The following is a 20,139-nucleotide window of genomic DNA, read 5'->3' on the forward strand; positions in this document are numbered from 1 at the left end:
AACCTGCAGCCCAGCAGCAGCAGAGAGCAGAGAGCAGAGAGCAGAGAACCGGCGAGCGCAAGACGGGCAAGCGTCCGTCCTCCTGGTCGCCTTTTTCGCCTCTCGCGGTGTTTCAGGTGGGCGAGCGAGATAAGCCCTGCTGACTAAGCCAGGACGTCATCGCGAGGCTTTCTGGTTGCTTTTTTTGTTGGTGAGCGAGAACGACAAGAGAATTGAAGAAGATACAAGACGCAGGATAGTTGGCTACCGAGATCGAGCAGCAGAGGTCAGCAGGTCGCCAGCCGTCGCAGCTAGTCCCCAGCAGTGGTATCACCGTCGCCAGGACGCGGCCGCATAGTCAGCGCTGCAGTGACCGGAGTCACTTGGCTCGTTTCTTTTTTGCGCCCCTCCGCCGCCGCCCTGCTCGCGATACAAAACCTCCCCCCTTCGACAGGACCAGGCAAGACGAGAGAGAAGACGAGAGAAGACAAGAGAAGCCTGCCCGCTAGCCTCTTCCTGCGCTTGTTGGACAAGAGACAGACTCTGAGACCGATCTCGCGCCAGGGTTGGAGCTCCTTTTGCGCTCGAGACGTAGCCGAGATTACGACCAGCCAGCCACCATGGCAGACCACACATATAATTTCAACATCAAGATGAGCTGCGGCGGCTGCTCTGGTGCCGTCGAGCGTGTGCTCAAGAAGCTGGATGGTACGGGATGCCTTGGTTCCTTGTTGTGCTCTTTTTTTTTTTTTTTTTTTTTTTTTTTTTTTTTTTTTTTTGGGTGTCTTCTCCCCTCCTGAGCATTGAGAGAGGTGGCCATGCTGACTGACTCTGAATGTAGGCGTCAAGTCGTTCGAGGTCAGCCTCGATGCGCAAACCGCCCAGGTCATTACCGAGCCCTCTATTTCCTACGAGGATGTCCTGGCCGTCATCAAGAAGACCGGCAAGGCGGTCACCAAGGGTGAGGCCGACGGCGTCGAGATGGCTGTTTGAAGCCGTCCCCAGGGCTGAAACATCTGGCCGCGGGGCAGGGCCTGGCTGCAGCAGTAGGAGGAATGTCTTCACGCCGTGCGTCGATTTACAGACTACCCAGGAACCTCGTCACAGTACGGAGAACTCAGCAGGCTTTTCCAAAACACGGATCTGCGTAGGGCCATCATCATACCGAGGATGCGCTGGGATGACGATGCGATATTTTCTTCTTCGTCTACTTCCTTTATTTTTTAAATTAACGAGCATACGGAGAACTTTACTTAGTTATACCTCGCTGCTTTCTTTTTCCCTTGTCTTTTCTTTTTCTTCTTCGTTTCTTTTTAAGCCCTATTTACAGAGAAGCTTGTAGCGACAAGGAAGGCCTGTCTCAAGATACGGAACCCGTTAATCTACTGTAATGACAAATGGAGAACGGAGAGGTGATATGCAGATGCATGATGATGCAGCCGAGAGAAGGCTCAGCTCTGTAGTCTCGTGTTCATTATATTAATATATATATATATATATATATATATCTATGTACATAGGTGTATGTATACGTCTCTATGGCATCAACTGTGCCATCTAAATTAAAAATGTACAGTAGGAAAAGGGGAAGAAAGATCAACAAGTCAAGAAGCGGTCTCCGCAGCTAGCTGTTCCTGTCCTGCTCGGCAGCTGCTTTTCGGCAGATGGCACACAGCTCGTCGACAAAGGTTTCATTGTCGTCCTTGACGTAGCCTGCTTCAACGGTCGCCCCAACACTCTGCATTTCAAAGGCTCCCGCGCTGGACGGCTTTGGCTCCTCCTTCTGCGACACGTCCACAGTGATCTGGTTACGGATCATGATGCCGCCGTTGGTGGGCCGCCAGGTATCTGGCTGCCTGTTGCTCTTCTTCTGGTCGTCCCCGGGATGGATCAGGGAGTTGGCCCGTAGAGACATGGACTGGGCCGTCGAAGGGGGGATGGGCGATCTTCTGCCCTTGAGGTCGTCATCATACAGACAATGTCCGAATTCGTCCCGTAGGTTATCCTGGAACACTGCGTGGTCCGGAATGCCTGGGTATACCTGCTGCTGCACGTTGAACAGCCGCAGAGGAGTAAGACGTAGATGTGGCGGTGTCGTCCGCGTCAGTAGCCCGTTTATGATGTGGAAGGAGAATGCTGTACACTGGCCTGTTGCCTCTGCGTGGCCTGGTGACCGGCAGGGGATGTTGATCTGTCGAGACGAGAACTTGGCCTGGCCAAACGTCGGGCTGTCGACCGAGGCAGAGAGATTCGATGCCGCGCCGTATACGGCTTGGCAGAACGTCTGGGCCTCGGGGTCTTCGAAGCCGCCGTTTGCCTTGAGCCACTTCAGGCAGAGGGACAGCGGCCATCCATCCATCCGCGATAATATGTCTAGGTGTTGCTGTGTCACCGACTCGATGGGTAACCGCACATTGGGGAGCAGGTTCGGTGCGTCGTCGTATACAAGCACGTCAAAACCAGTCCAGACAGAAGGGTAGAGCGAGAATCCCACCAGATAGACGCCCGGATCGAGCATCTTCTCGGGCGCGGAGTAGTCTCTCATCCGCGTCAGGTTGTCCAGCATATCCCTCGGCTCTACCTGCATCAGTCTGGCCAGAGCACCGGAAATGTGATTGGGAGCAGCGAAACGGTACCCGCCCATAGAGAGGTCAATGGTCTCCTGCTTGCTGAGCTGGCGCACTATGAATATACACTGGCCCTTGCCTACGATGGTCGTTGGCGTGGGCGCAGCCTCAGGGTCACCAGCGCGGTATTTGCTGGGCTTTGTTGACTGGGTTCCGGTTAACACAACGTCATCATAGAGCACTCCCAGCTTCTCCAGCGGGAGATGCAGCTGGTCTGAGAGGCCCTGGGCGGCAATACAGAACAGCTGCTTGAAGATGAGTTCGAAGTTGATGTTGGTGTCGCCGGTGTCCGGGGTAGTGGTGGAACCCGGGAAGTATTGCTTCATTGATTCATCAGACTTGATATTGTAGTTCATGCCTCGTATGAACTGTTTTAGATGCACCCAGTTTCGGCTTGCTCTGAATGCCCAGAGGAATGCCGGATGTACTCTGTTAAATTCGTCATCCGCGAAGCTCTGGCAGAGAAGGTAACCTGGTCAGTAATGGACGGCAGAATTGCATGCAGGTTAAGCTGAAAGAAAGAAAAAAAGTGAAGACATACTCGTTCAACATAGTGATTCGTTATTTTGTGAGTAGGGATGCTGCCGTCTGGGGCTACCATGACACTTCCAGAGGAATCGAAGTAGGCACAGGCAAGGGAGAGCTGCTGGACTCTCTTTGCCATTCTCTTGCGCTGGCGACCAGCAACCACGGCCAGACAGATCAGGAAAAAGCACGAGCTTAGTGACTATACACACGTAGTTAGTAAATGATATACAGATACAGAAGAACAAGTTTCAAATGCATACCAGTGTGCAGCAGATGATGACGGCCTGTGAGGAGGAGAAGAGCTGTACGCTTGTACCGTCAGCATTCGACACTCGATAGATGGTTCCAACGGCGGCAGTCCAATGCATGCCAGACACGGCACTGGCCAGAATCAGCGCGCAGAAGAGCCGTTTCCACCAATTGTCGGTCCATGACGCCCTGAGTCTGAAGAACACTCCCAGGGCAGTGATACTGGCGCAGATGGCAATGACAGCCGCACCGACAACGTTTCCAACATGGTAGGTGCACGAGTAGTTTGCGATTCCAAGCTGGCCGACGTAGTGCATGCCACAGACAGCCAGTCCTGTCAGGGTCCCGGTGGCGATGATGTACCAGTAACCGGCCCGTTCACTGGCGCCGATGAAGTAGAAGGCGAACAAAAGCACAACTATCGGCAGGAAGAAGGATGTCACAGTGAAGGAGGAAGAGTATGATATCTGGTACTGCAGGTCGCCCCTATGCAGCCGGATGGCGCAGTTTCCGATGAAGTGCATGCACCATATCCCAATGCCTCCCATGCACACGGCAGCAGTGATGAGCAGGTACCTAGGGAGATCATAGCGGCTTTAGCAATTGGAGTGCAAATTCAGGTCGTCCTCCTCGCTCCGGCAGGAGAAATGACAATTGACGAGGCTTACCAGTTATAGAGCCCGAGACGAGCTGTCCGCCGATGCAGCAGCTCGAGACATGTCGCACAGCCAACGAAGCTCACAATGTACGATAAGAAGATAAACTCGGGATGGAAGGATTGGTATACGACCACCAGCGACTCGAGGTCGGGCCCATGCCTAACCATGGCTGGAGGAATATGTAGACAGCAGATATAGATATGGATATATAGATATATGAGAAGGATGGACTGCAAAATGGCCAGAGAAGAGAGAGAGAAAGCCTTCGGAGGATGGATATTCAGGCCGTTCAGGGGCGCGTCATAAGAAGCATGTTATATGCCAATATGGATATCGTCTTAAGAATAATGGCAGTTCAGGAGGGAGGGAGGTAAAATCTGGAGATATATTTCTTTCTTATGCCAACCCACGACCCCGTCCCAAGAAACGAAAAGCAAGCTCTAGAACCAGACGATCGAACCTGTACCTCTATCTCAGCAGCCTCCTGCAGTCTTTGCAATCTCTGCAGCTTCTCTGGCTCTTGCGGCTATTGGCAGTGGGACGGAAGCGGAGAGGATCCAACGCAGTTTCAGTCGGAGTTTTTGGATGTCTGGTTCGGCTAAGAAGCTCAACTCCACGATCGAAGAGGATGGTGGTTCTTCTGAAACGATACCGCGCAGGACCCGAGCTCGCCCCCCGCCAGTCCTAGGAGACAGATAGGAGAGAGGAACAAGAGGCAGAAGAGAGCGAGGCACAGGAGGGTGGGCAGCGATAAGAAGAAAGACAAAAGCCAGAGGGGCGGGCCGGATGGAGCCAGGGCATGCAAGTACGTCTTGCTCGGTAGCAAGCCTGGGATGACTATAGTTGAATCGATGAATGGACACAACTCCCTCGCAGCGAGCAGGGATGGATCGAGATTGGAGGAGGCCGTCGAGAGAGCTCCGTCCCAGACCCAGCGTCCCAGCATCCCAGAAGCAGATCGTATCTGACGTTTTCTCACTCTTGTCTTGCCTTGTCTATGTAAGTATGTTGTTATCTGTCCTTGTTCGGTCTCTGGTTCGTCGCCTTTTCTCTGCCTCATGGCTCTCAACGCTGGCTCACGGCTCATGGCTCATGGCTTGACGTCTCCATCGCGGCCACAAGAGACAGAAAAGAGCAACATCCCCGTCCAGCGGACTCGGGGCAAACATCCCAATCCGACCGGCGAGCAGAGAGGAGCAGCTCCAGCGCAGTGGGAAGAGAAGCTCCACCCCCCGTCGCTCGTTGCGTGCATATCCCATGAAGACGACCGGCGACGACGACAACACCGACGCCGCCGCCGCCGGCCCAGGAGAAGCGTTGGTTGAATCAATGAGATAGTCGCCTCGAGAAAGGCTCCCACTCCCCTCTCCACCGCAACAGGGTCTTTCCTCGGCCCTGGTTCGCCTGTCTGGTGGCGCGGTGGGGAGGATCCATGGGAAGTCTCGCGCTTGTCAGGATGAGCCCTGGCGCAAGGGCGGAGACGGCGGTCCCCTGGCAGCGAAGCGAAGCTTTTTTGCAGAGGGCGTTGGAACGAACGTTGAGGATTGCGCTCGAAGCAAAGCTCGAGACGAGACGCAAGGAACGAGGACAAGGTACCGATGGCGACAGCGAACCGATGGCGTTGGAGTTGGCGTTGGCGTTGGCGATGGCGATGGCGATGGCGAGCCAAACGACGTCAACGGCGAGCTGGCGACTGGGCGCTGCGCTGGAGCTGGGCGATGCAGCCGTTCGCCCGTCGCTGGCGATGGCTCTTTTGCCCTCTCGTTGCGCTGCTGGGCTGGCTGGCGTGCCTCGTATCGCTGCCAACATCCTGCTCGCTGGCTCTCTTCTCGCTGTGTCTCGTCGGAGTATCTAGTCGCTGAGTGGCGAGCTGAGCAGGTCGAGGTCAGCGACTCCCCCCGGTCTGTCTCACATGCCGGCCGCGATCGATCCAGGCTGGCGGGCGGTGCTGCCATTTGCTACTTGCCAGCGAAGGCCCCCTGTCCTGGCCCTGTTCCTGGGACTGGGGGCTGCGTTGTCGCTGGGAGATTTGACAGCTCGTATCGCGAGATTTGAGAAGATCGGCTTCTTTTTCTTTTGCTTTTGCATGTTGAGTTCACTGGTTACTCCCTCGCAGTTCATGCAGCCAGACGCCACGGCCCAACCTTGGTCGACCCGGCAGCGACGGCTCGTCTCATACAGGGAGAGTCCGGCAGCAGTGATGATGATAATGATGATGATAATGATGATGATGATGATGACGTATTTATGTAAAAAAAAAAGGGGGGGGGATATAGATATATACACGCTCCCGCATGAAAACGCCGTGCGCTCACTAAAATACAAGCAAAAACATACAAGCCACCCACCCCCGTCATGCATGTGCGGACTACCGCGACTAAGTACTGCTTAGAGGAATGGCTGGTGAGTGTATGGCTGCTGGCTGCGGATGGGGCCGTTTGAAGGGCCCAGCTCGGGCGCGGTCCAGGTGCGAGTGAGCGTAGAGGTCATGGCCGACGACTCGGAGCTGCGTATCGACGTCGGCGGTGGAGGAGAGCGATAAGACCGGAAAGCGGAGGCCGCACTAGGATAGGAGGATCCAGCTGCTGCTGTTGGCTCTGGCGCTGGGCCGGGTGGCCGATCACCGTCCACTATATATGTATAAGGCTGTTTCTCGACATAGGCATAGCCATAGCGGTTGGTGCTACTGTCGCCGTGCGTGAGAGCAGGCTCCCGGTTTTCCACAGGTGTCATCCCTGCAGGATGATGATGGCGATGATGATGGTGGTGGTGATGATGATGCCGGCCGTCCTCCATCTGAGTCTGCTTTAACTTGACAAGATATAACTTGGTCAGCACGGATATTACAAGGGACACAAGACAGGGAGGGTCAAAGAGAAAAGAGTATCGTAGGGAAGATCTCCAGAGGGTGGGATAGAAAGAAAGGTAAATCAATAAGGAGGCGGAGGGGGGAGTCAGGTCGTCTCGCTTCTTCATTTGACTGTCCCTTGTAATTACATACCACAGAAGTCCGAGTTTCCACAGGTCGATCATATACGCGAACCTGCGCCAAACGGTTGTCGGTATCTGTAGGATAGGCGACCAGACGGGGATTCAGGCTATGTCTCTGTCGGATCACTATTGCTGGGTTGTCAGGGTACGGATACCGTGAAGCTATCCTTCTTGGTGCATCTGCTGGGTTAGTCACAGCCATAGCTGATTGGTGAGAGGACGATGATACTACGCCTCGCTCCCTGTTGTGATGCTCTCCCACATGGTGGACATATCGCTGCTCAGGATTGGCCTGACCAGGCTGAGCTACTCGCACAACCCTCGGCCTATCCAGTAACGGAGAGCGTGTCATGTTCTCTAAGCTTTGTAGCGGTTGGGACTGCGGGTGTTGGTGGAGCTGGCCTCCAGATAAGGGACTCCAGGATGGCTCATCCAGATGGGATACATGGTTGTTGTAGGACGGTATTTCATTCCGTACAGTGGCGGGCAGCGGTCTTTGGGGAGTGCCAACGACACGAGAATACCTGGAGCCATCCCAGTGTCTTTCCTGCTGCCTTGCATGCTTGTCTAATTGCGAGGGAGGAGGTCCGTTCTCAGTGGGTCTCATGTGTCGGGATGCTGGAGAGCCGGGCATCATCATTGTCAACCTTGGGCTGTTTCTTGGGATGCTATCCGGCCTCTCCGGCCGGCTGATCGGAGCCATCGGGCTCTCAATCGATGGAATAATGGGGTAATCTCGGGACTCAAGACGGGACCCCGTTTGGGACTGGGGAGGCGCCGACGACAGCCCAGAGTGAGCAAGCCCAGATGGAGGATAGCTGAGTCTCGCCTGCATACGGTTCGCTCTCTGTATGTTAGAAGACGCACCAGGGCTTTGTCTGTAATCATAGTCTATTTGAGGCCGTTCAGTGGCTGACGGGAAAGGGGAATGGTCCGGAAGTTGGCGGTGCCGCTACCGCTACCGTTAGTTCTGCACACTACAAAATAAATATACGGCGCAAGCATTTTGAAGATCCTTACCTCAGGCTCTGTCTCTTTCAGGGCCGTGATCCTTCTTGGTGTATATGGGTTGGCAAGTTGGGCATAATCTGTAACAACATCTCTCCTGGTACTACTATCAGTAGCTCTTATAACTGAACAATCCATAGATGGCGATAGCCGAACTCGGTGGTCTTCCCCCCTGCCGGGGAATCCCTGCCGTGGTTCGGCTTGTGAGTATCGTGGAGAGCGTTGTTCTGGCACAGCAGGGGTAGCAGCAGCTCCGTTTACAAGATGGCTATACCGAGTTCTTGCTCGGTCCCATGCCTCATACCTGCGGAACCCTCTGTGGTCATTGGTTCTCCGTTCAGAATGTTGGCTAGGGGTATCAATAGTGATCACGCTGGGAGTAGAAGGGTTTTGCCTGGAATTCTGTGGGGCGAAAGAACGGGTAACAAAATGGCTATCCCTCGGAGTTCCATAATTGAGTGGAATCTGCCTCTCTGTGGTATTCCTGGAAACTAGCTCCATGCTTTCTCTAGGGATATCATGATGAGGGCGAGGTTGTGGAGGTGGCAGTGGTAATTCCACCGCCTGCTCTTCACCATCTCGTTCATCGTCTTCATCGTCAGATATAACGATGACTTCACGGAAAACATCTTCAAGTACAGTTGTACCGTTTTCATCATCGCCTCGCCACAGGACCAGTTTAGCAAGGGTGGGTTCTTCGACCGACGCTCTGGCTTCCTGAAAGGAGGTCATTTTTAGCAACCGGTCATAGCTAGTGTAGATATGGCGAATATGAGCCACTACTGCTAGCTGAGCCCGGCGTGCTAACGGAAGCTCGGTTGCTGTCCCAACTCTACGTTTTCCCTAAACATGACAGTTAGCAACGAACGCAAGCGTGATGGCTGGCGTACCTTTTTAAAAGCTGTTTTTACAATCTGGTTCAGGTCTTTGGTAGGGATGTTAGGGAACAAATCTTTAATTGCGTCCCTCGCCTCTGCGTTGATGGTTTCCTGTGACTGCTCCGAGCTTGCACTTTTGTTACCTTGGATCTGGTCAGGGCGCTGGTTCTGATACGCTACCACTCTCCCACTGGATGAGAGGAAAAACCCCCGCTCCATGCATATTGAAGCCACCACAACACTAGGGAAATGATAACCAATCCTGTGGACATGTTGAGAAAGATCGTGCACTCGTTGATGGGGGGTTGTCTAAAATCAACAAATGCAATCTGTCAGCAGCCAGGTATATATAACGGAGTGAAATTTCTTCCAAATAAAGAGCACGAACCGACACGGTGTAAACTTTGTATCCATCCTTCCGGCACAACTCCTTGCACCCGTTAGTGAACTCCGGGTTTCCTGCTGGAATAAACGTGTATCCTGGAGGCGGTTTGGTCTCAAAAGAAATCTACCATTCACTTAGAACCGGCTATACGGGGCGCACAGAGCACTAGGAGTAGACAGCACATACGGCAATGCGGAGTTTCTTCTTCTCTTGCGTGATGCTTTCCAAAATAATCTTGTGCTTGCGCACGGCGGCCCTGGGAAACGCTTGACGAGGGCGCATAATCCCCCTGGCCGCCGTCGAGCGGCATGGTATCCGAGTCATCGCTAAAATATATGTTCCCTAAAAGGTCAACTAGTCATGGCATATGCCTTTTTGTAAAAAACAAAAAAAAAAAAAAAAAAGAGTGAACCAAAGGAGTGACAATAGTAATGTCAAGCTACCACTTCCGGCTTCTGTTCTCTTTTCTTTTATATTCATCAAAATATGATGTGAAACAGTGGCCGGATGGCCTGCTAAGGTGGAGAAGTAATTGCAAGGAGCGGATATGATGGTTTGTCCCAGGCCAGGAAACGATATCATCATCCAGGCGTCTTGCAGGTAGTCACAGTGTGGAAGGAAGCCCGTATATTCTATTTAGGGCTGCTGTCCTTCAAACACGGCTGTAGAAAGCAGGCAAAGTCAGGACGCAGGAGCTCAAGAAATTTCCATTTTTACAGAAATTTGGCCTTGACCAGCTGCAGCAACGACATCATGGGCTCGTTTTTGCGAGTGTTGCGCTCTCTCTTGTCTCTCTCTTTCAGTCCCTCAAGTCGCTTGTCGTTGTTGTTTGTTGCTCGCGCTGCGCTCTCTCCGCGGGTTTTCGCTTCCCGCTCCTCGTGACCTCACCTGCCCAGGGCACCAATATAATCACGTGATAATATGAGTAAGCAGAGCATCGTGACTGGCTGGAGCTCTCTTCGGCTTGAGGCTGAACTATAAGATACAGGTAGTTAGTTGTTGGGCTGCTACAATTCAAGAGACGAGCTAGTTTATTATTATTCAAACTACTTTAACATCCGAACTCGATGGCTATTCCCAGGTTCAAGCCAACCCGCCTATGCCCCCGTTAGATACTGTACGATGAAATCAACTTGGATAGCTGATCGGCCTCTGTAGCATAGTCAATGGGTGTAGCCGCATAAACATTATACCGTGTTCTGCAAGGAGAAAGAGCATATTGGCGTCAGCGTGAATGGTAGCGACAATGGGATACAGAGGGGGTCTTACCGTTGTTGCTCTTGATAGGTATCCAGCTTTGCCCGGCACTTAAAGTTCCATGTGCAGTAGGTTGCGCCTTTGGTTATCTCATTTGCAGCAGTATCATCTTCCTCCTTGATTTTCATCAGCTCATCAGCAGTCATGCCAAATATCATCTGGCCGGCTTCATCGAAGCAGCTCAACCAGATTTGGCCAGTATGGTCACATGCGTTGAGTGAAAGTATGTAGCGATACTTGGGATTGGCGTACGATCTTTCGCATCGCTCACAGTGCCACTGGTCCAAGTCGCCTCTAGTCACCTTCTTATTCTTGCATGCCTCGTTTGGGCAGGCAGGGTAGCACAAGTTGTCCTTTACGTGGATCACAGTGGCCTTTAGTGAGAAGGTTTCAAAGCTATCTGCACTTGGAAGTTCTTCGTCTCGAATCTCAGAGATGGTTTTGAATGTGGGCCACGAGCCACCGCCGCCTCCAGTAGCTCCGGAGGAATAGGCGGTAAAAGAGTTTGACTTTCCTTGGGCATCATACCAGCCCTTCAATCTGTGTGCTTCTTCAATGTCAGGGTCAACTGTTACTGTGCCGGAGCTCAGTAGACTCAATGTGCGGCCTCCGAAATCAGATACTTTAACCCCTTTAAATGCAACAACGGACTCAGGGGGTGTGTCAAAGTTAGTGGCAGTATTTCCCCATACTGTAAGACGGACGGAAAATCCAGAATTATCGACAAGCGTAAGCTCCCGCTTGTCATATGGCTTTCCCGTAGTTTTAGAAGTCACTTGAGAAGTGGCATCAACGTCTTTCAATATTCCTAGTACGTCAATTGTTGTTCCCTTGTCAATTGACTGCAAATTTCCTAGGCTAGTAAAGTTGAAGCGAATCTGTGGAACATCATTTTGATCTTCGGCCTAATTATAAAAATTAGAGAATTCTTAGTTTAAGCATGGGATACGCGCTTGCTTACCTTTTCAACAACTGTGTCCCTATCGAAAGTGAGTTCATAGTCGTTGTTCACGTTACTAAATTCTTTCTTTGCCATCTTCACAGTGCAAGGGCTCGAGATATAGTAAACAGCGCCTTCTTCAAAGATAGGGTAGAGTAAATCACACTGATCTTTGAAGGCAGTAGCCCTGATTTCACCACTGTCATCCAGTAGATTGACACTGAAAAGCTTTCCTTCTCCAAAAGTGTTTTTCCATGTCTTGATGTTAGATTTGTGCGTACAACGAGCTTTGATAGTCCACTTATTGTTAGCAAAAGGAGACAAGGCCTCAATAGAAAATATATTTGCATTGGAGGCCATGCCAGATGGCCGAGACCGCTGAGCATTTTGAAAGTGTTGTGGAGGATTGTGCGGCTGTGGTGCGTTATAGAATTCGTTACTCGAAAGAGTGGTAGATTGGCCTCCCATCTCATCTCCAGATTTAGGTTCTAACGGTTTTGGATCTCCAATTCTTTCCGCTTCACCTAGAGCACTGAGGACTTCGAGGCCCATGATTATGAGAAGACTACAAGTGATTCAGTATACGAGTCTAAAATTGCACGCAACAAGCTCACTCACTGTTTGCCTTTCACAACGCTGACCTGGAAATTGGTCAGTCGGACAAAGGAGCCCCGTCGAAGTATCCCATCCGTCACATAGGTGTTTAACTCTACGCGGAAACCGAGCAGTTAGATGACGAATATACCAAGCGACTAAGAGACCAGTAATACATACGGGTAGGAAGCATTGTTCGGACAAAGTGGTTCACATCACTGAAGACCACACCGTAGCGTTCTTGTTCCCGCACAACAACTGGCTTGATCCGCAGACACTGCAGTATTGGTTGGGGCACATGCGGTTTCGTGCTGTCGAACATAGCACTAATGATGTTGGTTAGCCTAGGCTAGCCACTTGACTCGGGGATTCATTACCTCAAGGCGCCCACAGATATTTGGCTGGCCATCTTCAAAGGCGTACAGAGGACGGTGCCGTCGGCGTCTTTCAGTTTCCAGTGAACCGCTTGTGCTGTCGGGTAGAGAGTTGAGGTTGGACTTCCTGTTGAAAACGAAGACGCGTTGGAAGGTGTGTTAGTGGGGGTTTGGTCAACTAACTAATTAGCTAATTATTTAAAAACTTATCGCGACGCGTTTTCTACAGGCACCAGCGCCTGGGCAAATTTAACTTAGACCCACGTGAAACTGTGGATTACCTAATCTGAGTATTTCTTGGCCCAGGCACCTTTGTTCGTTCACACGCCTGGACATTCCTGGGCGGACCTTTGATGTACCAACATCTGATATCTTCCATTTGCTGCGCTTCAACGCATTTGGTGAGCTATGGATTCGTCTTAAGACACACGCTGTTTGAATACTCTCGTGCCTCAGCATGGTCTCAGGTTCTCGGCTAGCTCTGGGTCCAGTCTACTTGATTGCTATTCAAGTGGTCTCTCGTGCCCTCACATTCCTAGCAAACCAAGTTCTCTTGAGACATATCACCCCTTATGCATTCGGCCTTGCTTCGCAGATTGAGTTATATTCAATAACTGTGCTGTTCTTCTCGAGAGAAAGTATCAGACTAGCCGCACAGCGTCAGCCACCAGATATTACAAAGGCTGCTGACATTGACTCAACAGATAAGCGGCCTGAGAATGCCAAAAACCAGGAAGAAAACGCAGGAAGCCAGGCCGTTGTGAACATTTCGTATGTTCCGATAGCACTCGGTCTTCCGATGGCATATGTATTTGGCGTGCTCTATCTAAACTTGGGCCAGAGCGATAGGACGCTTGGCCATATTGAAAGAATAAGTTTCTTAATAGTTCAATTGGCCACTGTTTTGGAACTGCTATCAGAACCTCTTTTTGCCGTGGTTCAGCAGAGAATGCTCTATGGTACAAGAGCAAAAGTGGAGATGATTTCTTCAGTGGCTAGGGCATTCTTTAGCTGTGCTTCTGTATTACTTATCAGCCAAAGTTATGAGGATGCAGGAATCCTGTCTATTGCCCTTGGCCAACTCGGATACGCCACCTTCTTGCTTGCTGGGTATTTTATTTGCGCTAAGCCAATATCACAGAAACATGCGTTCACTTTGTATCCTGTTCGTATTGCCTATATGTAAGTCTGCATTTTGTCCTTCGTCCAAAATTTCTTCAGGGCTAACATCACACCAGTAATCACCCCAACCATATTTTCTCTTTTATTCCACAACATTTATTGGCATTAAGCATGAACTTGTATATGCAGTCGGTTGCAAAACATGTCCTCACACAGAGTGACTCAGTCATCCTTGCGTCGCTGGCAACCCTGGAGATTCAAGGACAGTACGCGTTGGCTTCAAACTATGGTGGCCTAATCGCTCGAATGGTCTTCCAGCCCATCGAAGAATACAGTCGCAACCTTTTCAGCAAACTTCTAGCCATAAGAGAAAGTGGGAAGATTGTCGATAAATCAGTCAAGGCAGTAAAGTTACAATTCATCGACATCCTACGTGGATACAGCATACTTTGTGTTTCAATTTCTGCCGTCGGTCCTGCAGCTGTTCCTCTCGCGATAAAGCTAATTATTGGCTCCCATTGGGACTCTCCCGAAACCCAACAAGTTTTGTCATTGTACTGCTATTATATACCATTTTTGGCAGTTAATGGCATTACCGAAGCATTCGTCTCCGCTGCAGCTACCAACTCTGAGCTACGGTTACAGACCAAATGGATGGGGATATTGTCTGCAGTCTTTGTCGTCGCTGCATATGTGTTTCTAAGAATCACACAGTCAGGGGTATACGGGCTTTTATGGGCGAATCTGGTTAATATGGCTGCCCGTATAATCTGGAGCAGTTTCTTCATTCAGCGGTTTTTTGAGAAACATGACAGCAAACTCCATGCCAGGGAAATTCTTCCCAGCTTAGGTGTCTGCATTGCAGGGTCTATTGGCTGGTTATTTCTGAGATATTCAACCGTTCCTGGCGGCCTAGATCTTGAAAACCTGACTAAAGTAGCAACCGCAGGATTGTGTGTTGGTTCTACCATGTAAGTGTCAACCTCAGCTCATGATCTACTTACTTTTAACTAATGCACAGTAGTCTATATCTAGAGCGAGGGTATATTCGGCAGCTTATAAACCAAGTAAAGTCATGAGGTGCCAACCACCTAGGTAGGCGCTATAAGACCTTACCTGGCCAGTTTGATAGATTTAATTATCAGTAACCCTGGTAGTGAGGCAAGCTCCTTATCAGCACGTGATACATCTTATTTCTGACAAGCCCACCATTCTTATCTCCATTTGTAATCCTTGCCACCTAACTTTCAGTTATCTATCAGTCATACAAAAAAATTGCTCAAGCGGTAGTTCATTTCTACACCCACGACTCTTCTATTACAACTCTTGATATCGCACAAAGTGACTCGCAAAAGCGTTGACGATTAATGTCGCCTGCAGCCATCATGAGTGGTTTACCCCGGGTGTTGCTGCTTTCCCCGCCCTCCCTCTCATCAAACCCTGACAAGCTAGCCGAGCTTATCAATCAATATGATAAAAACGCCAGAGACTTGCAAATGCTAGACCGCCTCGCCGCTGGCCTTGTATCTCTCCCTGAGTCTACCTACAACCTAGTTTTGCTGCTCACAGGCATCGATGGAACAAATGCAGAAGGCGAGCGATTGGTGGGACGAGACACACTACAACAGATTTCTCGAGCACTACAATCAGGCGGAGTAATGAAGTACCAAGATGGATCTCCTGCCGCTATTAATGAACCAACTCGTACTGAAGCAATATTATGCGGATTTACGGTTAATGATAAAGGGGAGCTGATGAAACCTGCATTTGAGGAACAATCGGTTTCATTGTCATTTTCGTTTAACAAAAGCCGGAAGCCCAAGAAAGATACCAATTCAAATAAGAATGAACAGCAGCCAGCAGTACTCCAAAACAACATAGTGATGTTGGATAACAACACGAATAATGTGTTTAATACCCCAGACGGCGATGATGATGAGGAACTAATCGATGAGGATGAATTGATTGATGCGGATGAGCTTGAAAGACCCATCATACAACGTAAGGCCTGAAACCACCATTCGCAAGCTTACCGTTTAGGATTTACTAACAATTCATAGCCCCAGAGTGTAGGCCTAAAGCTGGCAAACGCAGGAGGGCGTGTAAGGATTGTACCTGTGGGCTAGCGCAGAAACTCCAAGCAGAAGATAAGCTTCAGCGTGCAAACGCAGACGAGAAGTTATCTGCGTTAAAATTGAACTCTGGAGAAATAGCAGAAGTAGATTTTACAGTTCAAGGGAAAACTGGAAGTTGCGGAAACTGCTCCCTGGGAGACGCGTTCCGTTGTGACGGTTGCCCGTACATTGGCCTACCACCGTTCAAACCAGGTGAAGAGGTAAAACTATTCGATAATGACGTGCAATTGTAGAATGCAATTACGCACCTCTTGAGATATAGCCTGTTATGATTTACAAACTTCCTGTGAAATAGAGCAGAGGTCCTAACATAAACTGGGGTCCGTAAGGTAGTCCTTTTCTTTTCTTCTTTTTTTTTTTTTATGTTGTAAGAGAGCATCCATATCTGTGCATCACAGCTCATCCTCTTGATCCATATCCGAGGGTTTCAAGAGTCCACCTATCTTTATCGCTCGGTCTCGCTCAGCAGCTTTGGCTTCCTTCAACTCCTGTTCCCTTTCTTCAGCATACAGTTCCGTGTTGTCGCCAGCGAACTCCTTCAATGAGATAAGGAAGTCTCTTAGGTGAGTTTTGAATTTGTTGAAGTCATCATTGATAACAAATAGACCAGTAACAAACTGTCTTGTTTGAGCCCTACGGTGCTGTTAATATCAATGAGATATCTATCAGTGCAGAAGGGGGTACGGCATACTCTTGTAGGTTCTTGAAGGCACTCTGGAGTAAATTCACGACATACTCCTGGAGGAAGTCTCTATTGGATGTCCCAGCAGGAGCCTGGTCAGGGGCATAGATTGGATCCCGAATCTTGTCTGATTGCACGAAATAGAACATGCGAGCAAGAAGCATTGCCTGGGATTTGAACCCTAGAGATGACATTACGGATCAGTATTTGCACGCATCAACAAATATATATATAAAAGTAACATACCAGCCTTGTGATCGGTATCGGTGAGTACAAAGAAGACATCTTGTAATATCGGAAGATAAAATTGTCTGAAGAAGATACTTGACGTCTGGGGGTCAGAGTCCGCCATGTTGTTCATCAACTCAAGGCACATGGTGAGTCCGGTGTTCTCGACTTCTCTGTTGTCGTGCTTGCTAGCCCACATGCACGAATCAATGACAAATTTAAACTGGCTGGTATCTAGTTTCAAAAGAGCAGAGAAGCAGTATAGGTTGATTGCCTGTAGCAACTTGAAAAACCCTACACGATGCTCGGGATATTCATGGAAGTCTTTGTTGATCATTCCAAGCGTACATTCGAAGACATTTTCCATAATAATCGGAACTTTGTCATCCATGAGGTTCTACGCATAATGTTAGCAAGTGAAGTGCAATTAGGGTATGCAGAACTTATGGTGTGTCAAGAAAGTTGCGGAGGTGGGAGTATTGCATAATGTGGGTACATACGTGTAATTTATGAATGATTGTTGTCATCACATTCAGCACTTCTGCTTCTCTGGCGTCGGGCACGTTCCGGTTGTAGTCAAGAAGAACAGCCTCCAGAAGCGGGGGGACCATGCTAGAGTTGACCATCTCGAGATCATCAGCCTTCTCGACATAAGTATCAATAAGCTTCAGTATCTCCTTTTTGATTGTTCTCAACCCTCGCACTTTCGGCGTTTTAGTAGCATATCCCGTTGCTTTTACAAATGTTAGCGAGCGCCGAATGGAAAAAATATAAAGGAGTGAATACTAACTGTCTGCAGCAATGGCATCCGAAATGAGCTGACTCGATGCTCGGTACATGTTGAGCATATCCAGATAAATGCGTCCGATCTGCGAATAGAAGTAGCTGCCAATTGAGGTACAAGCCGCTACGTTGGTCTTCATTATATTGCCAACAATTTTTATGGTTTCTGCATTCTGAAGCGTGGATGGATCCTGGGTAGCCTGGCTGATGATTGAATCCCATGCAGCATTTGGAAGAGCCATGAGATTTTCAATTAGACGATCCTGAACGCCTTTCTGGCCTTGAGCCGAAATCATATAGCCACAAGCTTCATAAAAGGTGTGGACTTGCTGGGGAGACAGGTCACAGGTGATTTTTCTCATTGATCCCACGATCTCGTCTATAAACGGCTCGGTCTCACTAGGCTGCAATACAACGAAATGCCGTCGGCATTTGTTCGCAATCTTGATGAAGGTGTCACACGCCATATCTTGGACACCTGTTTTTTTTTTTTTTTCTTCATAGTTAGCAAATGATAACCTTTCGGTTCTTGACCAGTTAGGGACTACAAACCTTCGTGAGTCTCGTGCATGAATTCAAAAAGCTTGTTGACAACCGTTTTCAAAAATTTCCAATGTGCCTTCAAAAATCTCGGGTATTGCCCAACAATATACATGATGTTACTCGCCACGACCGCTTTGTTGTCTTTTCCGCGTTTCATTTCTGTCAGGCCAAGAAGATCTTTGATGACAGTAACGAGAAACCTCTTCTCAGTCTCCTCATTCATGGCTCCAGAGATTGACCCAATGGCCCAGCAGAGAGTGTTGCAATTGGCCCAGGACCACTCAGTTCCATCAACTTGTTTAGCCAACTTGTCGGCCATGATGTTTTCTGTGTCTACTACATCCAGGTGAGTAAGGTAGACAAGGCACTCTCTGGTGGTTTTGTATAGCTGAATAGTATCACTCTCTTTAACGAACTCCCGCACAATTTCACCTTCATCGTTCTCGACAATCAGCACTTCCTCTGGTCTTACCATCTTCTCAATCATAACGGTTCTCAGGCTGGTGAGGACTTCTTGGTATTTATGTTTTCGAAGAGGATAGTTGGCAAGCGTGCTTGGGTGAGGGGCACCTCCGTTCGATAGTCCGCTCACCCCCATACTGACCAGTGGGTTTATATCAGTGATTGGAAGTTGTTGCATCTCTTCGTACAACTCCTGGACCAACCGGGTCCAATATTCCAGGCAGATTTTAAAAATTTCTCTGTCATCAATCTGGCTAATTCGGATGAGATAGAAATGGGCATGTGTGAGGTAGTCTCTATTGGGAAGTTTCTCGATAAGCTACAATGCGACAAGTTAGAAAACAAGAGATCCAAGAGAAGTAAACCTGTACGGGGTACTTACATGTAGCCTGACGCTGAAAAAGTTGCAAAGGAAAAGAGCAAGGTTGAGGACAAACTCTTGGTCCCGGGAGTTGCTATTCGCATAAGTTTCCCTCAAGTCCAGCGATAGAGGGATGATCTTGGACACGGTTGTTAAGAGATCTGTAAATATCTGGACAAGTTTCTCGTCGTATGAATATTGCGGACCAATTTGAAGACTTCCGATCTCAGTGAGGCACTTGAGAGTCACGTTGCGGAATTCAGGGACGTCTAAGAACCGTGTCAGGAGAGTGTTGATGATGGGTGTTTCAAAGACATATCCCAGTGGGATCCAGTTGAGAAATCGTAGCAGAGTTTCCAGGGTAGCTTTTATTAAGCTGCTCTGGTTCGCGGTATCCAGGACTTCTGAACACAACTGGAAAATAGCGGAGAATTCCTGGCACATTGTTGTCTTCAGGTTCCTGGCCTTAGTTGATGTCATCTGATCCTGGGAGTAATCGAAAACTTCTTCAGAGAGCAGGCGGAGGATGGCCATGTTGTTTTCACATATCGATAAGCTCGTGTGGCATGATGATATGATTTCGTTGATAAAGGTTGGCCAGTTGTGAGGCCATTCTTGCTTCAAGATAGATACCAGGACGAGGTTAAGTTTGTTGAGAAAGGCCCGCTCGCTCTTCAGCTTCTCCTCCGTTTTGGAGTGTTCGATGATACAATTGACGATGAAATTTCGGATACCTAATAGCGGTCTGGTCAGAAGGGATATTATATAGACCCTTATTCAAGTCTATTGTCCATACCTTGACACTGTTCGCGAGGAAGGACCTTCCATCGTGTCATAATCACATCGTCGAGAACTTGAAGAGCAAGATCTAACAAGCATATATTAGCGCTAAAAATTGCAGGATGGTGGGCAGCAACCGGAAGAAGGCTTACATTTAGTCTGGACATATTCGGATTCCTGAAGGATGTTGCCAACGAGCACCCATGATTCGGGATTTTGTTTGAACTGAATTGATCCGGTTAGAATGGTATGTTAAGCCGGAAGATTGGATACCCTCCATCGATGTGTGCATACCTCCGTAAGAGCTTGTTGTGCTTGTTTTTGCTAGAGAGAGAGAGATAAAAGATTTAGCACCGATTTCTCCTTTGCTTGCGCGAACAACCCGCTATGACAGCAACCGGGGTGGACTTACAGCTTCGCCTTTTCCCTCATAGAAGGCCCGAACGGTGTTATCTAGCTCCCGAATAGAGACCGACATGGCGCATCAAATGTCAGGGTTAAAGAGGGGGCAGGCCCAGATCTCCAGCACTGCCGTCCAAAAAAAAAAAAAAAAAAGGTCCGGCCGGGGCAAACG

At 49.3% G+C, this 20,139-nt stretch overlaps 8 protein-coding genes across 8 annotated transcripts; 4 read left to right on the plus strand and 4 right to left on the minus strand.

Moving 5' to 3' along the window:
• Window positions 1–599: 599 nt before the first annotated feature.
• ARB_02592 (uncharacterized protein) lies at window positions 600–972 on the plus strand (the record flags this gene model as incomplete). The annotated part of the gene is made up of 2 exons (XM_003011024.1): window positions 600–687; window positions 821–972. 2 exons carry the CDS (start codon window positions 600–602, stop codon window positions 970–972), a joined length of 240 nt encoding a protein of 79 aa, XP_003011070.1.
• Window positions 973–1,603: 631 nt separating this feature from the next.
• ARB_02593 (MHYT domain signaling protein, putative) lies at window positions 1,604–3,907 on the minus strand (the record flags this gene model as incomplete). Its single annotated transcript, XM_003011025.1, has 3 exons — window positions 1,604–3,005; window positions 3,035–3,333; window positions 3,395–3,907. 3 exons carry the CDS (start codon window positions 3,905–3,907, stop codon window positions 1,604–1,606), a joined length of 2,214 nt encoding a protein of 737 aa, XP_003011071.1.
• Window positions 3,908–5,100: 1,193 nt separating this feature from the next.
• On the plus strand, window positions 5,101–6,295 carry ARB_02594 (uncharacterized protein; the record flags this gene model as incomplete). Its single annotated transcript, XM_003011026.1, has 3 exons — window positions 5,101–5,358; window positions 5,498–5,987; window positions 6,102–6,295. 3 exons carry the CDS (start codon window positions 5,101–5,103, stop codon window positions 6,293–6,295), a joined length of 942 nt encoding a protein of 313 aa, XP_003011072.1.
• A 135-nt stretch (window positions 6,296–6,430) lies between these two features.
• Window positions 6,431–9,138, minus strand: ARB_02595 (uncharacterized protein; the record flags this gene model as incomplete). Its single annotated transcript, XM_003011027.1, has 4 exons — window positions 6,431–7,012; window positions 7,086–7,862; window positions 8,054–8,758; window positions 8,932–9,138. The coding sequence occupies 4 exons, from the start codon at window positions 9,136–9,138 to the stop codon at window positions 6,431–6,433; spliced, it is 2,271 nt and encodes a 756-aa protein (XP_003011073.1).
• A 1,431-nt stretch (window positions 9,139–10,569) lies between these two features.
• On the minus strand, window positions 10,570–12,053 carry ARB_02596 (uncharacterized protein; the record flags this gene model as incomplete). Its single annotated transcript, XM_003011028.1, has 2 exons — window positions 10,570–11,466; window positions 11,523–12,053. The coding sequence occupies 2 exons, from the start codon at window positions 12,051–12,053 to the stop codon at window positions 10,570–10,572; spliced, it is 1,428 nt and encodes a 475-aa protein (XP_003011074.1).
• An 873-nt stretch (window positions 12,054–12,926) lies between these two features.
• On the plus strand, window positions 12,927–14,566 carry ARB_02597 (nuclear division Rft1 protein, putative; the record flags this gene model as incomplete). Its single annotated transcript, XM_003011029.1, has 2 exons — window positions 12,927–13,651; window positions 13,708–14,566. The coding sequence occupies 2 exons, from the start codon at window positions 12,927–12,929 to the stop codon at window positions 14,564–14,566; spliced, it is 1,584 nt and encodes a 527-aa protein (XP_003011075.1).
• Window positions 14,567–14,958: 392 nt separating this feature from the next.
• ARB_02598 (uncharacterized protein) lies at window positions 14,959–15,959 on the plus strand (the record flags this gene model as incomplete). The annotated part of the gene is made up of 2 exons (XM_003011030.1): window positions 14,959–15,592; window positions 15,718–15,959. The coding sequence occupies 2 exons, from the start codon at window positions 14,959–14,961 to the stop codon at window positions 15,957–15,959; spliced, it is 876 nt and encodes a 291-aa protein (XP_003011076.1).
• Window positions 15,960–16,118: 159 nt separating this feature from the next.
• Window positions 16,119–19,732, minus strand: ARB_02599 (uncharacterized protein; the record flags this gene model as incomplete). The annotated part of the gene is made up of 8 exons (XM_003011031.1): window positions 16,119–16,359; window positions 16,418–16,589; window positions 16,655–17,033; window positions 17,137–17,369; window positions 17,427–17,798; window positions 17,972–18,743; window positions 18,807–19,519; window positions 19,582–19,732. 8 exons carry the CDS (start codon window positions 19,730–19,732, stop codon window positions 16,119–16,121), a joined length of 3,033 nt encoding a protein of 1,010 aa, XP_003011077.1.
• Window positions 19,733–20,139: the final 407 nt, after the last annotated feature.

The sequence above is a fragment of the Trichophyton benhamiae genome (assembly GCF_000151125.1).
Source record: "Trichophyton benhamiae CBS 112371 chromosome Unknown contig01462.26, whole genome shotgun sequence".
Taxonomy (NCBI): domain Eukaryota; kingdom Fungi; phylum Ascomycota; class Eurotiomycetes; order Onygenales; family Arthrodermataceae; genus Trichophyton; species Trichophyton benhamiae.